Source organism: Chrysochloris asiatica, unplaced genomic scaffold (assembly GCF_000296735.1).
Source record: "Chrysochloris asiatica unplaced genomic scaffold, ChrAsi1.0 scaffold00007, whole genome shotgun sequence".
In the NCBI taxonomy this organism is placed as follows: Eukaryota; Metazoa; Chordata; class Mammalia; order Afrosoricida; family Chrysochloridae; genus Chrysochloris; species Chrysochloris asiatica.
The window spans coordinates 20567397-20586946 of NW_006408525.1; the positions used below are offsets into that span (position 1 = coordinate 20567397).

Below are 19550 nucleotides of genomic sequence, written 5' to 3' on the forward strand. Positions count from 1 at the left end.
GGCCTTCCAGGATAGCTGCCTACCTCTACCCCTCATCCTTGACCTGGGGACTCTGTCCACCTCCCTGGGGTATGGTGGAGCCCCTCCCTGCCCCCTGCCCTTCCTCACCATCAGGAGTAGATCTAGCGTCTGGCAACGCATCTCAGGCATAAAGAAGAAGCCGTTGAAGATGGCTGACTGACTTCGAGCAAAGCGTAGCCGGGCAGGGCGACGGTCCCGGTCAGCCTCCAGAGTGTAAGACAGGGCTGTGGGTGGACAGAGTGGTCAGCAAGTAGTCAGGTAAGTATGTCCCCACCTCACCCTGCACCCCAGCACTCACTGATGTTTCCTCTGTAGTTAGGGTTCCCAGCACTCTCTTTGTAAGCAAAACACAGCTCCACCTGCACACTACTGGAGGGGTATAGAAGAGTCTGGTCAGGGGGACCCAGATATCCAGGCCCCAGTTCTCAGCCCCCTAGACTAGGCAAGGGGGAAACCTTCAGGGGAAAGGCAGGGTTAAAACTGACTAACTGACTCCTACTACCAGGAGGCCTGGTGTGGCGTTGTGGGTTAATACGCTGGACTGCAATGTCAGTTTGAACTGCAAGGTCAGTGGTTCAAGTTCACCAGCCACTCCTTGGAAACCCTATACAGGGTCACTAGGAGTCAGTAACCACAAGGTCAGTGGTTCAAACCCACCAGCTGCTCCCTCTATGAGTCATAACAACACTATGGTAGTTGTTGTTAAGTGCCATCAAGTCTGTTCTGTAGAATAACAATCCCGTGCTTATTCTACACCGCCACACCAGGAACCCCCTACTACCATTTGCTGTTGTTGTGAAGTGTTGTCATGTTGGTTCCAACTCACAGTGCCCCAGTATAGGGATTCTGAGGAGCGGCTGGTGGGTTTGAATTACTACCACTGTTGTGAAGTGCCTTCAAGTCACTCAGACTCATAGGGACCCTGCATGGGTTTCCAAGGATCAGCTGGTGAATTTGAACCACCGACTTTGTGGTTCAAACCAACCATGCAGTCCAGTGCATTATCCTACAGTGTCACACCAGAGTCATAGAAAACGGGTTAGAGGTCATGATTCCAGCTCCATCATTTCACCAGTGAGGAAACTAAGACCCAGGCAGAAGAAGACTTTTTCCATCAGTCCAATGCTGGACAAGTCCAGTCTTGAACCCAGGCCTTTCGATTCCCAGGCCAGGTTTCTATCCATCACCCTTCCCCTTGCTTCCCTGCGGTTTCCCTTTGCCTTCTGACCTGATGTCTTCATTCACCCAAAGGGGACACACTACCATTAGCATCACCATCTTAGCAACTAACATTTTGTGAGTACTTATGGGGCTCAGGGTGGTGTGCAAAGGGTTTTTGTCCATTATCTCATTTAGTTATCACAAGAACCCTGGGAGTTGGTTATTATTATAATCTCTGTTTTATAGGTGACGAATCTGAGACTCAGAAAGATTAATCATTTGCACAAGGTGGTCCTTCCTCCTTCCCCACATCCATGTATCTCAGTGCTTCCTTCTCCCTCTTCCTCTAGGGCTCACCCCCCAGAGCCCAGGGAGAGATGCCCTGGCAGAGCTGGAATTGAGACCAGGCACCCTCAACCACTGTGCTCAACTGCTCCCCAACCTTCATCCATTCCTTCCTCCCAGGGACTCTGCTTTAGTGAGGGCTGGGAGGGAGAGTGCTGTTTACTCCAAGAATCAAACCCCTAGAGGTGGGATATCAGGAGTTGTCAGGGAGGTGTTTGGGAGCCTGTACAGGCAGGGAAGGGCTGAGAGTCTCACCAGGTGCCTGTGCAGAGGGCAGGGTCCAGCACAGGTGGTCTGGCCACCAAGGTCTTGTGGAGGATATTGATGACGGGCCGGGCTCTGTATAACAGAGAGAAGCCAGTCAGCTCTCAGTGCCTCCTGTCTGCCCCATCCCAGGCCAGAGCTGAGACTCAGATTCCTGTGGATGGACTTGGAGTTGGAGGAAAGAGAAGCCCTTGTCCACCGGCCCCCAGCTCACCTCAGCAGCACGATTTGGTCCGACAGGCTGCCCACCAGCAGGTCTGGGTAGAAGTTCTCATCCACATCCATCCGCCCACTTAGGGAATAGCCAAAGGTGGACAAACCAGGAAGCCCCAACTTCTCTCCATCAATTACCTGGGCACAGGGGACAGTGATGCTGGAAGGTTCTAGGGTGGAGCCTGAGGAGTGAGACCCAAGAGGGAAAGGGGGCACCTGGGGAAGGAAGGCAGACCCACCTCAGTAGGTGGGGACAGCACTCCTATCCCGTCCATACCTGCTGGGGCTGTCTCAGGAGCCCATTGGAACTGCTATGGTAGATGTATACTTTGCCCAAACCCTCGAATGGGGCTCCCACAGCAATGTCTGAGGAAGAGAGGAGGATGGGGTCATGCTGGGCGCACAAGTCCTCAATCCTTTTTTCGAGTCAGAACCCAACATGGCATTGACCATTCCCTGCCAGGTAGTATTCAAAAGCAGCAAGGGAGGAACAGTTTCGTGGCACAAGAGTAAAACTGGGACTCTCTGGAGCCAAACTGCCTTCTTTGATAGGTGGAAAAGAGGTCTAGGAGGAAGTCAGTGACTAACCAAAGTCACACAGCAAGAAAATGTCATAGCCAGGCCTAACTCCCAGATTCTTGAGCACTAGTCTGGCATTTTATCAAAGACCCTTCCATCTTCCCCACCAAGCTCCGTCCAGACTTCCCTGGCTCTCCTAGTGATAAAGTAAAGCTTTGTTTACCAGCAGGGTCAGGAAAGGAGGCATTCCCCACTGTGACTCTGTCTGGTGTTGTAAGTACTCATCTCCTCACAAGAGTGCTGTGGGGTAGGTACAATTGTTTCCACCTTAAAAGATGAGGAAACACTTCATCTTTTAACCCAAAGCCACACAGCTGCTAAGTAGAGAAGAGGCCATGTTTATCTAACACCTGGACCTGGGATTTTAACCACAACACTACAGTGAACTTTGCTTATTAAAGCATCAGACATTTTTGTCTTTTAACCATTATTTCCACAAGTAAGTCCAAGACATTTTAGTCTCTTCTTAAACATTATTGAACTCCCAGTTTGCTTCAAGGGAAAAGTAAAAGGTCCTGAGCAGAAACCAAATGACTCTTCTAAGAATAAGTGCACAGGCCTTCTTCAACCTTCCAACACCTATTTGGGCTCTACAGAGGCTTCTATGCCTTCTTTTCGGTTCTCAGCTGTGTTCTGGGAAATCGAGGTTGTCCGATAAGTGCCGTACAGATAAGCTCCCACAGCAACTCAACTCAACCCCTTGGTCTGTCCCTCTCCTTGACACTCCAGATGTGAATGATCCCCAAGTTCTGTAGAGTCCTGGTATCTGGGCACCTCGGTATGAAGGGCTCCTACCCAGCTCTTATCATCCCATATCTGATATACTATCTTCTTGATCATCTCCATGCCTCCAGCCTTGATCCTTACTTTCTTCTAGAATCATCTTTCAAGGCCTCAAAACCTCTACTGGATCCCCCATCATTACCCAACTATGAAGCCCAGTTCTTTGACAGGTACATTCCATACCTGCTAAATTTGGGCATAGTGGGCAAGTATCCCATGCTCATCTGGTACCTCATAATCCCTCTTTTTATGCAAACTCAACCCAGCCTTCATGCCTTACAACTTATCTACTCCTCCAGTCCTATTCCCTTAGCTGGCCTCTGGTTGCTCCCTCTGCACATCCTCTTTCTAATATGTCTGTGGGCTTCAGAGACCAGGACTCCATCCCATTTCCTCTATGTGGGCCCTATGCTCAGTTAGTAGGCACACTGGCTCATACCCTGGAACCCATCCTGGTTGATGTCACCGATGCTGGCCACGGAATGGCCAAAGGTGGAGTGACTGGGACCATGAAGAAGGAGAGAGGGCTGAGCAGGGAAGGAAGTGCCCGCCTGGTTCATGAAGACATAGATGGCACCCCCTACCTCTTCTTTACGCTCAAAGTAGTGGGGGGCACCCACGAGGAGGTCTTGCCACCTGTACAGGAGAGAAGGAAGAGGGGAATGGAAGTGTGAGATTGGCTTCCAAAATGAAGCATAATTCTCATATTACAGGCCTGACTATGAGGCACGCAGCTGTGCAAATGTCACCTCTGGCCACAGGGCATGAGAAGGACATGGAAATGCCAACTTGACCCACCACATAGAAAACACATGCCACTGAGAAACCATGTAGGCCCAGACCACACCCAAACAGTCCACATCCATTAGAACCATACAAATGCCAGGCAGAAACAAGCAAATGCAGGTGTCATGCAAATGGCATGCAAATACCCAGAACCCTATAAAGTCTGAGTGCACATCAACAAAGTTGATCTGTCAAAGAAGTTGATTTGCCAATCCCTGCAAACAGTCAGTAAACAAATACAGTTACAAACTTCTATTCCCCTGCCCTAGAATGAGCGAGTGCCCCTGAACCTACATCTCTCCCTGGCCCTCGAGGGCCTCCCCAGACTCTCACCCATCATTGTTCAGGTCTGCCAGGGCAATGGCGCTGCCAAAGTAGGCGCCCACCTGCGTGCCCTCCAGCACCTGTCTCTTCCGCAGGTCTCCGCCTGTCTCCTGGCTCAGCAAGAAGACAGCGCCTACATGTTCGTGCCGTGGAGCTCCCGTCACAATGGTGTTGTCTGTCGGGTGCAGGATAGCACTGCCCACCTGCACGGTGTACCCTGAAATGGGGGAGAAGGTGGTCAATCAAGGACCCAATCAGCTTTGTCCCCCTCTACCCTGGATGGCCCTGTCCCTTGGCCGCCCTCGCAATTTCTTCTATTCCTGTAGTTAATACTGAGCCAACAACTGGACACTAGATACCTAGCAGGGACACTCCATCTCAGCTCTGGGCCGTGCCTGCACAATGGATTGGGGACTCTCAGGGAGGAACACTACATCTTAGGTGCTGAGAATAGGGTCTGATGCTCAGTCAATCTATGCTAGCTAATCGGAATGTCCCTAGTTACTCCCCAATGACCTCATATTGCACCAGACACAGAAGACAAGGGACTGGACCCCCTTCTCCCTCTATATCCATGGGCCACCCCAAGCCGACTCACCAATGTACAGGTTTCCTTTGTCTTCTGTGTCCTTGTAACTGTATTCTGATAAGTCCCAGTCCTTCCTCTGAATCATGTAGCTGTTTCCTTCACAAGGATGCAGGAAGAAGGGAGGGCACCGTCACCATCCCTTCCCTCCCTCTACCAACCAGCCTCCTCCCGCCCCCAAATAAAGATAACATGAATCCCTTTAATTTGTGAGCACTTTGCCATTTGAAAGTCACTTCTTTATTAGAATTAGTCTATGAGGTAGGATAATGGTCCCATTTTGCAGATGAGAAAACCAAGGCTCAGGGTGGGAAACAGACTTGCCAACAGTCCCATGGGGAGCTAGTTTTAAAGACATGATTGGAACCCAGTTATGTAGACTCCTACCTGGTGTTTACTGTACTAGATGATGTTTCTCCTACTCTCTAGACACTGAGATCAGACTCAACTTCATTATCTGTTTCTGGTCCTGTCCTCAAACTCTGGGCTGCCTACCTGGCCCCTGCTCCCAGGGCAGGTGCTAGAGAGTGCCTGTGGTAATCCCCTCCTCCTCTGGCCCCAAGGCATTAATAGACCCGGGGTGGGGGATGGGAGACAGAACCAGAGGAGGGGGCCAGGCTTGGCTATGCTGCAGACTTAGGTGAGCTCGGGGCTGTGACCATGCCCCAGACTACCTGTTGGTAATGGAAGAGAGAGATAGGAGATTAAAGAAGTGTGAGATAACACAACACCCGCAAGGTGGTTGTTCCAAGCAAGGGTTTTGATATGAGCAAATACTTGCAGCCCTAAAAAGATCAACATATACAAGGGGGCTTCAAAATGCTCGTGAAAAAATGAAATAAAAAGAAAATGTAATTTTTCCATGAACTTTTTGAAGCCCTCTGGTATATACTGACATGAAAAAAAAAAAAATCCCAGAATTTACTGATAATTGAAAAGAAAAGGGAGCAAAAAAGCATGTTTTGTGTGATTGTGTTAAAAAACGAAACCACAGCCTATATATTCTAAAATAAGTCTAGAAGAATTCTCTGAGAAAGGGAACTAAGGTGGTGGGTGGGAGAGGGCAGCACTTTTTATTTTACCAAACCCTACTGTGGTATTCAGGAGTACCAATGTGGCACTGTAGGATAAGCACTGGACCGCAAGCTTGGTTTAAACCACAAGGTCAGAGGTTCAAATTCAATAGTGGCGCCTCAGAAACCTTATACGGAGTTACTATGAATTGGAACCAACTCGACAACATTTAAAAACAATGGTTATATTTAGCTGTTGCATTGGGCTGAAGAATGTCCCTGCAAAACTCGTGTCCACCTTGTCATTGTTGTTATTAAGTTGCTATTGAATCAGTCCTGACTCCTAGGGACCCTAGGCACGATTTCCAAGGAGCAGTTGGAGGATTTGAACGGCTGACCTTGTGGTTCCCAGTCCAGTGCTGATCCTACAGCACCACACCAGGAGTCCCATGTCCACCTAGTACACCTCGAAATATGGCCTTATTTGGAAACTGGGTCTTTGCAGATGTAATCAAGTTAAGATGAGGCCATGACTGGTGTCAGAGAAGACACACTGCAATGCTGGACATGGGACAACAGAGGCAGAGATTAAACCGATACAGCTACAAGCCAACAAACCCAAGAATTGCCTGCAACCCCTAGGAGAGAGGCACAGAAAAGATTCTCCTCCAGAGTCTCTGCAGAGAGCATGGCCCTGCTGACATCTGGGTTTTGGACTTCTGGCTTCCTGAACTGTGAGAGAGCACATTTCTGTTTTATTAAACTATCCAGTTTGTGGGAATTTAATCAGGCAACCCTGTGAAGCAATACATTATTTTTAAAAGGTTAAACTAGAATCAGTTGGACCTAGGCCTCAACTCAGGCTTCCTAACTTCCTGTTATTTAAGGAATTAAAGGCTCAGTTTTCTTTTCTGTAAAATGCATATAATAATACTTGCCTCATAAGACTACTATGAAGAATAATGAATATAATTGGTGTTAAGCCCCTGGCACATAGTAGGTGCTTTACCACAGTAGGGGTAAAGGTGGCTTCATTACTGGCAAGAAGGCCAGTCTCTTCTGCCCCTTAGTGTTGGGGGTGTGGGTTGGCTATCCTAGTGGCTCCTTCTCCCCTCCCTCAGGATCCCCACCTTTCCAGTTGTAGGCACCGGGGGCCCCGAAGTACACGGTGTTCTGGGTGAAGCCGCCGCTGGTGCCCAGCTGGCACATGCCCGTCTCCAGGTAGTCAGTGTTGCTATTGCACATTTCGTTGTGGTAGGTCTGCCAGTCATCACTGGAGTCTAGTTGGAGGTCATTGCTCCGCACGTAGCACTTGCCCACCATGCGCCGTTGGTCTTCTGACCCCGACCACAGCACCTGGGTGTAGCGGTGGGCGCAGACCTGGGGACCCCCAACACACACAGCCTGAGCCTGCAGAAGGCACCCAGGGCCTGCTAGCTCCTTTGCCCTGGGCACCTGTAGGTTTGGGGACCAAGCTAGAGGAAGTCTTCTGGCTTCTATCCCTTCCCACAGTGATGCCATGCCTGTCTGGCTTTCTGGAATTCAGAAATTTGCTCTGAAGGTTGGGAACACTTTTTGGGAAGTCAAAAGGTACCGGATCTGAGAGGGGCTTAGAGATGTTTGCAATACGTGAGGGTTCAGACTCGTAGGTCTAAAAGGAGCAAGTGACAGAGCACATCACAGAACCTGTCTCTCTACCCCCTGATGACCTGTCTTCTGGCTGCAAAGACCATTGTTCATGGGCAATAATAGTGTAGCAGCTAACGTTTACTGAGTGCTTACTATATGCCAGGTACAATTCTAAGATCTTTTCACACACTGACTCTTAAGTTTCCTAGCAACTTCATAGAGTAGGGACAATTATTTCCCCCATTTTACAGATAAGGAAACCAAGGTACAGAAAGCTAAAGAACCTGTCTAAAATCTCACACCTATCATTGTTGATGTTAGCTGCCATTGAGTCCATTCCTGAGTCATGGTTCTGAGCCATCCCCAGATGGACTGGGAAGCAGTGAGGGTGTACTGCCGAGAATGGAACCTGGGTCTGTCTCCGCATAGAAGGGGAGAATCCTACTTCTGTGTCACTGTTCCCTCTCTGCACAGGTGGAGACCCTGGACGGTACAAACACACTCAGCTGCTAGTGGAAAAGGTGGAGGCTCAAGTCCACCCACAGGCACCTCAAGAGAAAGGCTGGCGATCTGCTGTTACTGTTCACTGTCTCTGGGAACCCCTAATTCATGGTATCCCCATGCGTTAGAGAGTAGAACTGTTCCATGGGATTTTCTTGGCTGTAATCTTTATGGAAACAACTTCCCAGGACTTTCTTTCATGGAGTGACTGTGTGGCTTTAAACCCCCAACATTAAGGTTTTAGCAGCTGAAGGAAAAAAAAAAAAAGGTAGCCACTGATAACTCTCTGGCACTAGTGATATACACATGGGGTGTGTCTCCATGAGTCAGAATCAACTCCACAGATAAGGAAACCGAGGCACAGAGAGTGAAGTAACCCACCTGTTGTTGTTGCTTTTCGCTTTTTGTTGTGAATTGGGCGAAGGTTTACAGAGATCAGTTTTCCATTCAACAATCCATACCCATGTTGTTTCACGTCACCGTTTACAATCCCCTCGATGTAACATCATGTATCCATTTCCTCCCTGTGTTTCATGGTCCTGATCCTCCTTCTTTCTTAACCCTTTTTGTTACTGTTATTGTGCACCATGGAGTCAATCCTAACTCAGAGCTACCCTATATGACAGAGGATAACTGCCCCATAGAGGACTTTCCGGGCTGAAATCTTTATTGGAGCAGAATCAGTGGTTCTCTTCTCCCTTGGAACAAAGTAACCTTAACTGTTGCGCCACCAGAGCTCTTTAAAACAGCCTGGGGTCAGGCAAACCCAGAGCCAGCTTACTTGTTTTTGCATATATGTGTGCGTGTCCACCTCTGATTACAACCCTGCCTTAAGCCAATTCTGTGTCCCCAGAGCCAGTTCAGTGCTTGGAGTACAATAGGTATTCACCAAATATTTGTTGAATGGATGAGTGGATAGGTGGAGATAATTGTGAACCCCACCTCAAATGGTATCCCACCACCACCCATAACAAAGACCAAACCCAAATACCATCCAGTTGATTCCAATTCAGTGACCCTGCCCGCAGAGTAGAACTGCCCCATAGGGTTTCCAAGGCTGTAAATCTTTGCGGAAGCAGACTGTTATATCTTTCTCCCAAGGAGCAGCTGGTGGGTTCGCACTGCTGAACTTCTGGTTAGTTTAAACAGATTAATCAGATTTACCACTGCGCCACGAGGGCCCTTCCATTCATAACAGAGGTCTAGAAAATGCATTGGTGAACCAGTGTAAACCTGGATCTTTAAACAGCATCCAAAGGTGGCAGAAATCCCAACAGTCATTGAGGGCTACTGGCATGGGCAGTTGATGACTTTCTAGACTGATGTAAATATGCTGTATCTTTAATGGGGTTTGTTTACACAGGCATATATAGTTGTCAAAACTCAATTCAACAAAATCTGCATTTTGTTGTATGTAAATTTTACATCCATTTAAAACATGACCAACCAATGGACTCTCTAAGACTTGAACTGGAGGAGACCTCTGATAGGTGATAACTGACAGCAGGATGTGGCCCAGAGCAGTGCTGGGTGGGCCTTGGTCAGCAGGTCTATGCCTCTTCCTTCCGTCCGCCTCCCAGGAAGGAGTGCTGGCCAGGGCTTAGTGCCCGGGGCCCTCTCTGCCCTTTCCTCCTCGAAGCTCCCTCAGTTCATTCCCACGATGGGTAGGGCAGGGAGGAAGTGGATGATTCAGACAGGACCCAGGCCATGCCCACCCTGGGAGAATGCCAGACCACTCCTCCCCACAACTCACAGGAGCTCAGAAAGCAAAGATCTCATCCCTGACAAGCCGTAAGGCTGGAGACTACACACCAACAGACACAGTCCCAGAGGGAGACATTTGTCAAGGTCCAGGCATACACCCCTCCTCTCTGGTCCACTGCCTCCCTCCCCAGCCCTGTAAGATGAGGATGAGCTAGTAATTAGTGCACACTTACCAGCACTCTGCCTGCAGGGCCCTGGCTGGCCACAGTCACCCCAAGCCACATGTCTTCAATGATGTGACTGGCAGGGTCACCTGTGTGGCGGGGAGGGTTCGTGAGTTAGGGTACCTTACCCCATGCTTCCAGTGCCCAGAGCCTCCACAAGGCAGGGACTGGGCCCTCTACCCCAGCAGGGCAGCCCTCCCACCTCTCCTTCCCAGCCCATCTTTCATCTAAGTAACACAAACCCCTGATTGATATCTCACTTGGTTCCACTCTCCTCTCAGGATCCCTCTTCCCAGCTAGACAAGAAGTGTCTAGAAACTGCAAGACCCATACTGAGCTCTCTTCTGGGCCCTCTCTATGCTAGTCCCCACCAGGGTCCTGACCCAACCTGGTCCCCATCCTTTTCCCTCACTTTTTTCCTCGATGTTCATCCGCTCACAGTCATTCTTGTGGCCCGTGAGAGGGCACAGATACACAGCACCGGTCCGGTTGGTATATCCATCAGACATAGCAAGGTCCTGAGGGGCACCAGCCAGGAGCCTGGGGGGTAAGGAAGCAGAGGAGTTGGGTTCAGACTCTGTATGGCCCCTTTTAAATAGATGCTGTTCAACATGTGTCTATAAGCATCTGCTTTGTGTCCGGCACTGTATCGGGGCCTAGAGGTATGGAGATGAATGGACCACGGTTAGTACCTTCATGGGGTGTCCTGTGTGGACAGGCAGGCAAGGAAGCTGACCCCCCACAGAACGTGTACCATACTTTGGGGGCCCCCCAAAGGTATGGTCCTGGACTGAGGATGAGGTTAGGATTTACCAGGTGAAGAAGGGGTGGAAGGGCAAAGGTAGAGCGTGTGCAAGGCCCAGGAAGCATGAGCAAGCAGGATGATCTGCAAGGAGACAGCTAGAGGCCAGGAACTTCAGGGAGGCCAGTAAGGGACAGAGGCCAGGGTGAGAAGGACCTCGGAGGAATGAGAGTGGCATGGTCAGGTTTGGGTTACAAAACGAATGCTTTGGTCTCTGAGATGAAGGTAAATTGCAATTTACAAGACTGAAGGAATTCTGGCCCTGAGTTCAAATCCCAAGGAGGCCTGAGGGAAGACCCTTGTGAGGGAGTAGGGTGGAGTATTGGATGCCTGGGTTTTTCCTCAATAAGCCACTGGAGGACTGGACTAGAGGAGAACTTGGGTGGGAGAGTTGGGGTCTAAGTGATCTGATGATGACCAACCCTCCTCCCTACCTTGAGACAGGACCACAAGCTACTGGGTAGGGGTGGCACCTGACACTTGGAACAATGTGGCCCCAGAGTAAAGCTCCTAGTGGGTTGGCATTAGGGTGGGGTGAACAAAGACTACTGCTTTTCCCTACAGTCTGCCCAGAATCAGCTTTGGGGACACCAACTCTAAGTTCCCACAAGGGTGCCGATGGCCCTGTTCCAATGGGAAGCTTCATTGTCATGGTCACCTATCCCATCTCAGAGGGCTAACTGGGGGTGGGGGAAAGCAAGAGATTAACCTTGAAATAATAGCTCAAAGGACAGTCTATGGACTGACCTCCAGCTCAAACAATCTGGAATATTCAATACAAAAGCAAATTCTTCAGTCCATAGATGGAATGGGAGGTGGAGTTCTGGACCGACATTTTTTGTTTTCAAAAATTGTGGTAGCTATATGTTACAAAACAATGCCATTTCAACAAACTTCCCATGTATAGTTCAGTAACGTACATTATGTTCAGCATAGTGTTTAACCATCATCCTTTGCTAGTCCCAAATTTATCCATTACCCAAGCCCTGCATATTTAACATATACCCCAAATACTGTGTACCCATCATCTGAGGATCCAGATTTACCCACTGTTGTTGCTGTTAAGTGCCATTGAGTCGGTTCTGACCAGTAGCGGCCCTGTATAGGGTTTCTGAGGTGAGCTTGGAACTGGTGAGCTTGAACCGCCACACTTTCGGTTCAAACCGACTTTGTAGTCCAGTGCATTAACCCCCAGAACCTACCCCTTGCTTTTTCTCTACAGCTTGTCAACGTTCATCTAGGCTTCTCTCCACCCCTACATCTCCATCCTGGTAGAACAGCCTCCCAGGCAGTGAGCACCCTCCAGGTGTCCCTCTACTCAGCCCCAGCAATGCTATCAGCCTGAGACTCCAGGTCAAAACCTGATCTCTGGGCCTCCTGCCAGAGTCGGGCAGTGCCCCCTGCATGCAGCTCCTGCCTGGCCCTGGGAGCGAGGGTTGCTGGGAGTGGGTAGGGCAGGGCCTGGGCATGCAGAGGCTTGGGGTGCCTCCGCCCACTGGTGTTAGGAATGCACTGCCTGGGGGCGCTGCTGGGAAGGGGGTGGGGCCTCTGCCTGCACCTCACATCCGCAGCCTGGGGAAGTGTTCTAAGGAGCAGGATGCGGCTTCTCCAAACAGGGCAGTGTCAGGAGTTTGGGTCTCGGAGGCTGGCTTGGGGCCAATGAGGCAGCCAGGCCCAGTTAGTCACCTACTGTCTGGACTGAGGAAAGTACCAGGCCACCCATGGACACCTGTCCCCTGATGCACAGGAAACACCAGAGAAGGAAGCACTGAGCCTAGGGGAAAGGAACACTTGGTTCTAGGCCTTGTTCTCATCAAGGAACAATTTCCTGTGCTCAAGGAACCTTGAGTGCCTCATCTGTAAAAGGGGGACAGGAGCTATCCTGCCCACCTCCAGGGTTGTTGGGAGAACAAACAGATTCATTCTGTGAAAACCTTTGGGACTATAAAGCCAAGGCAATGTGAGGACTGTGGGTCTGGTTTCTTGTGGCCCCTGGACTCATCCCAGGAAACTCTCCTGCCAGTTGAGGGAACCTGGAGCAGAGAAAAACAACAGACTAGTTCAGCTGTTTACAAAGGAGCAGATGATGGGACCTTCCTCAGCCTTCCTCACCCTAATGATACCCAGCAATCACTAAGGTGGGGCTGGGGAATGCTGGCAGCCATAGTCAGTCTTGCGGGATGCTCAGATTTGTCGGAAGCTTGTGGATGGGGAATGGACAAATAACCTTGAAGAAGCCCAGCCTCAGTGGGCAAGGGTTGTATTCCAGGTTATTTGATGCAGTGGAAGTGTCTGGCCCTGGGGGCTGCTCTTCCTGAGTCTGAGGGGCAGGAAGGGAAGGCAGAGCCTTCTGGGGTACTGAGCAAGCAGAGCTTGCTGGATTGAAGGGACTGGATTGAAATAAACCTTCTCACTACAATACCCTTCCCCGGCCCTCACCCAGCTGATAGGGGGGTGAGACAGGGCCTGGGCCAAGTTCCAGCCCTACATCCTAGGTCCCTCCCTCTCCAGAGATTCCACTGGGAGCACCCCACCAACTCCCCTTAAAGTATTTTTAGCTCCTACTTGGCCCACTCAGAGGCCCTTTAAGGCCCTCTGGCTCCCAGCCCAGCATCCAATGGGTCTACAGCCAGAGGACTGCGTGTGGATGGGGGAAGCGAGTGTGGAGAGGGTCAGGTCCAACTCCCTCCAGCCTTAACCAGGTGTGTGTGGTGGGAGCTAGTGAATCCAGAGGGCTAGAAGGACCTATGATATGCAAATATGACATAAATGAATATGCAAAGAAACACCTCAGCTATCACTGATTGGCTGTGGTTCAGATCTAAGGGTCCAGAGGGGTACCCTTCCTAACCACCTCAGAACTCCCAGCAGAAGTCAGGAGGGAAGCTAAGTGGAGAGATAACTTGCTGGGTCTGAAAGCAAGGAAGAAAGCCCCCTTCTCTGGTGTCAGGCTGTGCTTGGTGGGAGCAGGAGCCCCTGGAGGCTGGGGGATGAGTGAAATGACCTCTCAAGGGTTTTTGAACAGCTGCCTCCTCACCATCTCATTTGACTGCAGCCAGACAGCCCCTCCTGGTCCCTGGGGAGCCCCTAGAGCTCTGGGTTCCGGAAAAGCACTCCTTCACCCTACCCCATCACTCCTCCCGGGGCAGTTCTAATGGAACGGCCCAGTTAAAAGCAGCAGAATTGGAGAAGGCTAGAGAATGGGGCCCAGGAGAGCTCTAGGTTCGCTCACCCCAAAGAGAAGACTGGGGGTGGGGGAATGTAGAGGATACTCAGAAAAACAGCCAGTAAGAGTCAACTTCCCAGTCTCCTCACCTCCCCTCAGGAGGTGCTTCCAATGGGAAGAGTTTCTGTTAACTTGGCCTAAGTAAAAGTAGGGGTCAATGGGGACCTAGTGCTCGGGGCCAATTTTATTGTTAAGTGCCATCGACTCGGTTCCGACTCCTAACAACCCTGTATAGGGTTTCCGAGCAGAGGTTGGTTAGTTTGAACCGCAGACCTTGTAGTCCAGCACAGTAACCCACAGCACCACACCAGGCCTCCTGCCCCATCCCCACATTTTACTCTGCAATTCCCAGCCCCTCCCAAGTTCTCCTCCCACCCAGGCCAGGAAGCAGGTGGGGGAGGGGACCTACTCCAACCCTGACCCCCAGGAAGGAGTGGCAGCTCTCTGGAGCTAGCCAGCTGGGTGCCAATCCTGCTCTCCAAATTAGTCATCTCCTTAAAGCCACTTCTACAGTAGCTGAAACTATAGCCATCAGTCCTTCCTTCTTATCCTGCCCATCCAGTGCCCTCGCCCTCCCTCTCTCCAGGGGTGATGCAGCCCTCAACAAGCTAGGGAATGCCAAAGAAGGAGAGGGGATGGGAGCAAGACTTTGGTCCAGGCAGCCAATAAAATAGAACAATGCTGGGTTTCTTGTTTCATTTCTTTTCCCTCTCGTTGGATCTTCAGTATCCCCCCACTTCCTCTCCCCCTTCCACCAATATTTGACCCTTTAGAAAGTTCTTCCTGTCATCTAACCTCAATCTTTCTTACTGCCATGATTATCTCTCTTCCTTTCGCCTTTGTTGAGCTCTGACCAAGCCCTTTTGATATTTCCTTCCCTACAAGATTAGCTATCCAGTTTAAAGTCCTGTGGCCTGGATTGGTGAGAGGGAAAGAACACTACACACGAAGGCCTTCTTCCTGCAGCCATAGCTGCTGGGCCCATTTCTACCTGGCACGAGCCTCAAAAGATGCCAGATGCCTGCTCTGCCCAGGAAAACAAGTTTTAGAGAACACAGCAGGTAAGCCTAGCTCCTGCCTACCTCAGGTATGACTTCATCTCACAGGAGCCTCCACCAGCCCCACCCCAGGTTTTCCAAACACGGTCCCTTCCAGGCAGGTATCCCAGAGCCCAAAAACTCAGGTTAGGACAGCACAGGACACCTGGATTCTGGGAGCTGTTGCTGAGGAGGATTGCACTTCAATAAGCACTTCCCTGAGAAACAGTCCCTTTTCCCCAGGGCCACAGTCCTCTCCCCAGGAAATGCCTAAAGTCTTCCTCAGGTCAATCTGGCTCCTCAACCCCAGAGACTGGGAGGTCAGCAGGGTCTGGGCTAGGACAAGCCTCCTATGTCAGAGGCTGAGAGCCCTTGTCCTGAGGTAAAGTGACCGGACAGCAGAGGGTCCACATGAGGATTTCAACCATTTCTGGAATGACACCTTCTTAGAGTATAGGAGATTTTGCATACTCTTTTAGGAGTCCCAGCATCCCCTAAAACCTTCTGTCAACGAGGGACTATAGGCCTACTCAAGACCCAGAACTCTCGCCCTTTACCCAAGAAACCTTGAGGCTAACAGATGAGGTTGCAATGTGACTTGCTAGTTCCCCTGAGCTATGCATTCAAGCAGCTGTTCACATCTGGCTGACCAGCTGTAAATCCAGCTACACCCAGCTGGCTCTCCCAAAAAACTAAGGGGCAGAATTCAGTGAAACGAACTTAGAACCACTCTTGGGAAAGACTGAGGATCTCCACACTCTGCCTAGAACTGCCTGCCTCTCTGGTTCAGAAAGCACCAGCCTATTAGCTTTAGAACCTTCTAGGCTCATGGCAGGCCTACTTGCCACCAATAGCCCTCCAGGAAGAAAAGTTGAACCCTCTCGGCTCAGCCCCTGGCTGGGGTCCTTGAGTAATGGGAGTGCCTGAGGGCTTGGTCTTAAGAGCTTTCAGCTGCTACTTGGAGATGTGGGCAATTCAGAGCCTTTTATACACATTACCTCATTAAACCACACTATCCCCCTTGGCTGCTAACTGAAAGATTAGAGGTTCAAACCCACTCAGAAGCTCTGCAGGACAAAACCTGACAGTCTGTTCCTGCAAAGATTACAACGTAGAAAGCCCTATGGGGGCAGTTCTATACTGCCTTATGGGGTACATTCTCCTATACTCTAAGAAGGTGTCATGGGGTTGCCATGAGTTGAGATTGACTTGATAGCACATAAAAACATCACCCCATGAGGAATGGTTAAGTGCTGGGCTACTAGCTGAAAGGTTGGAGGTCCGAACCCAACCAGAGGTGTCTGGGAAGGATGACCTAAAAAAACAGCCATTGAAAACCTCACGGAGCACAGTTTTACTCTGACACACAGCGGGTAACCATGAGTCAGAATTGACTTGATAGCATCTGGTATCACCGCATGAGGATGGTGTTGTGCTATTCTTCTTCCCCCCCTCACCCCAACCCCTCCACATATGAGGAAATGAAGCTTAAGTCTTAGTGACAGACCCCAGACTGGTCAAAGGCAGTAGGACTCCCAAGCCTCTTCTTCATCCACAAGGTCAAACTGCCTCTCATAGGACAACAGAGGTAGGAAGGAGCATATGGACCCTGGCCTAACCCCTCTTTGGGGAAAATTGGTCCAGAGAAGGACAATCTCTTGATTAAGGTCACATAGCAAAGGGGGTGGGTACAGAATCATTTACACTAAGATTTCTGGCCTTTTTACAATGTGCTGCCTTATAGCATGCAGACTCGGCATTAAGTCAAATGTAATCTTTGTCTGGGTTGGGGTACAGAGAACACTAATAATGAAATTTATGCTGATGGTCACTTAGGGTCTCCAAAAAAATGGTGGCCAATGCCAGACTGCACCTGCTGAGGTCAACCTGGGAAGAGTGTGGTGGCCAGAACCTCTGCAGAAGCCAGATGAAGTTGTGGCCAAGTCCAGGCAGGTATGTTAGGCAGGGGCTGGGCCCACAGGGCAGTGGCCAAGGCTGTGGCAGAGCTTAGACTTTGAACATTTCAAGTTTCTGCAGGCTCCAGACGAAGCAGGGAGGAATTTCAAGGCACCCTTGATCTAACCACATTCTCTAGTTCAGTGGAGTCAGAGGCCAGGTAGGGACAGACTCCTGCCAGGTCACCCAGTCCAGAGAGATAGATGAGTCCTACCAGGTTTATCCTAACCACTGTCCCTCCCTGGGCAGTCTTGCTTCCTTTAGTTGTCCTCTTCCCTCAACTGCAAACCCCAGCGCGCTCTAAGCCCACGGGAATAGCCAAGAAGTAGATATGTCCCTTTGGGCATGTGAGTGCTTGTGCGTATGTGCGGTGGGAATGGGAGCAGGAGAAGCAGCTGGATGTAATCTCCTTCCCCTCCTTTCCCTATGCCCAGCTCCTCCTTCGCCTTCTTCTAGCAGCTGTTGGGGAAGGAGACCAGAAGAAAGAGAAAAACACCATTTCCCTCTTCAAACCAAAACAAACACACTCTGGGTAGAAGATTCAACATGAATCTGTGGAATGCAGGACGATGTCTGGTGGAGAGAGCGTCACTGCTGGGGGTGGGGGGGCAAGAGACCGAGCAGAGGTTGAGGCAGCCCCTCCTCTCTTCTACTCTCCACATCTTCAAGGGGTTAGCGTGAGCGTTATGACAGTTCCAAACCGCCCAGACTCAGCCTCCCACCGCTAAGCGGTGAAGGAGGCCCATCCAGTCAGCTCTGTAAAGGGTGTGGCTGGTGAGGCCACAGACTAAATTCGAGGTGTAAGGAGAGGAGGAAGCAGGTTTAAAGACAAACGCCCTTGGTTCTTCCCAGGCGAGTGTGTGGGGTGGATGGGAGGGAGGAGAATTACATCTTGCAGTTTGCCCCAGCTCTGGAAAAAATAAATAGACTAGTGCTTGGCGCTAGGTTCACAGAAAGGAATGAGAGGAGGCTCAGCAAACAGGACCCTACTTCCGCTCCCAGGAGAGGTCTAAAGGACAGAAAGGCTCCGCCTAGGCACGTTCTGATCGGGTCAGAACTTGCCTTTGATGACTGCCCCACACCCTATACCCAAACCCTTAGTTTCCCGCCCAACTCCAGTAGCCCGAGGGTTACCCCTGTCTCCTCCCCTTAATCCTCTATTCCCAAAGGGCTGGTGGTAGCGTTCTGGAAGTCTGCGAGCCCAAGGCTCGGACTTCGCTCCAGATCCGCATCCCATAGCGCACATTTCCTTCCCTCTATACCCGTCAGCCTCACTTACAGGTAGCGATGCTGCCGCTCCGTCTGCCGATGGAGGGCGACAGAGTATCCAAAGAGACTGCCTGGGTTCTGGGCCTCCTTCACCACCAGGAATTGGGTGTCCAGGTTGAAGGCGGAGGCAATGCGGCCGCCGGCAGCCACCATCAAAGCGAGCGCGCAGAGCACTGGGCATGGGGCGCGGGGTGCACGGCGGGGACCAGGGCCCATGTCTGCGAGCTGGAGACCAGGCAGGGTGAGAGTGCGTGAGAACGCGAAGCTGGAAAGGAGGACCTGTTCCACCTGCTCCCAACGCAGCCCTGGTCTGGCCCACCGCGTTCCCCAGTCCAGATCAGTTTCTTGCTCCCAGCTCTGGTCGGTTTCACGTCCTCTTTGGATCTTCTTCACCTTATCTCCCTGTTTTTCCCGCAAGTCTAGTCTCTAGCCTCCCCGCCGGGTGACCGCCCCTCGCACCCGGCTCCCGGCACCCCAGTCTGTCCCGGCCGCGCCCCCTTGGCCGCGTTGCTGCCTTATAACCCGGCTAAGCGGCAGATCTGCGCCAGTCGACCGCACTACCGCAAGGAGGGCCAGAGGGAGGGGTCTCTCCCGCGCGCGCCCCGCCTCCCCACGCCCAGCCCCCACCTCCCCACCTTGAGTGTTCAGCCCGGATTCGCTTTCCTTCCGGGGAAGGAGAAAAGGTCCGGGCTCCACCACCGCCTCTTAAAGGGGCAGTACCGCCCCTCCCTCCTCATCCTCCCTTCCCCGACTCCGCCCTCTTTTCCCAAACACCTGTCTGGGGCCCCCCAAAGGCTTGGATTTCCATGTCCCCGGCTACCCCCGGGAAGCGTTGCCTCCAGAGCAAGCTGGATTGGACGGGCAGTGACAGGGTTGGGATTTGTCCCGCCACTTTGCTGCGGCTTGCACTACTGCCGTTCCAGTCTCAACCACCTCGACCTGGAGGGCCCCCGTGTGAGCGCGTCTGGTAGCCAAAGTCCGTGCGCGTCTGCTTGGAATGCTGGATTCACCTCCTCACCTCTTGAGAGGTGGCTAGCAGTCTCTGGGCGTTCCTCCTCTTACCCAGAATTTTGGACGTCTTTGCTGAGATTTATTTCTCCAGCTCACGCCTCCAGGGAGCGCAGTGG

The 19550-nt window shown here is 51.3% G+C and overlaps 1 protein-coding gene across 2 annotated transcripts in view; it reads right to left on the reverse strand.

The window, feature by feature from the left end:
- ITGA3 (integrin, alpha 3 (antigen CD49C, alpha 3 subunit of VLA-3 receptor)) overlaps positions 1 to 18721 on the reverse strand; it is a 35281-nt gene extending 16560 nt beyond the window's left edge. Inside the window, exons 1-12 of one of the 2 annotated variants that reach the window (XM_006832473.1) lie at positions 18434 to 18721; positions 10546 to 10673; positions 10143 to 10222; positions 7206 to 7455; positions 5075 to 5161; positions 4486 to 4693; positions 3806 to 4002; positions 2282 to 2370; positions 2006 to 2142; positions 1783 to 1866; positions 320 to 390; positions 109 to 245 (exon numbers count right to left, since the gene is read on the reverse strand). In XM_006832473.1, the coding sequence (XP_006832536.1) occupies positions 109 to 245; positions 320 to 390; positions 1783 to 1866; positions 2006 to 2142; positions 2282 to 2370; positions 3806 to 4002; positions 4486 to 4693; positions 5075 to 5161; positions 7206 to 7455; positions 10143 to 10222; positions 10546 to 10673; positions 18434 to 18639 (1674 nt within the window). In that variant the 5' untranslated portion in view covers positions 18640 to 18721. The remainder of the gene's footprint in view (positions 1 to 108; positions 246 to 319; positions 391 to 1782; positions 1867 to 2005; positions 2143 to 2281; positions 2371 to 3805; positions 4003 to 4485; positions 4694 to 5074; positions 5162 to 7205; positions 7456 to 10142; positions 10223 to 10545; positions 10674 to 18433) is intronic. The other variant, XM_006832472.1, reaches the window with a different exon arrangement.
- Positions 18722 to 19550: the final 829 nt, after the last annotated feature.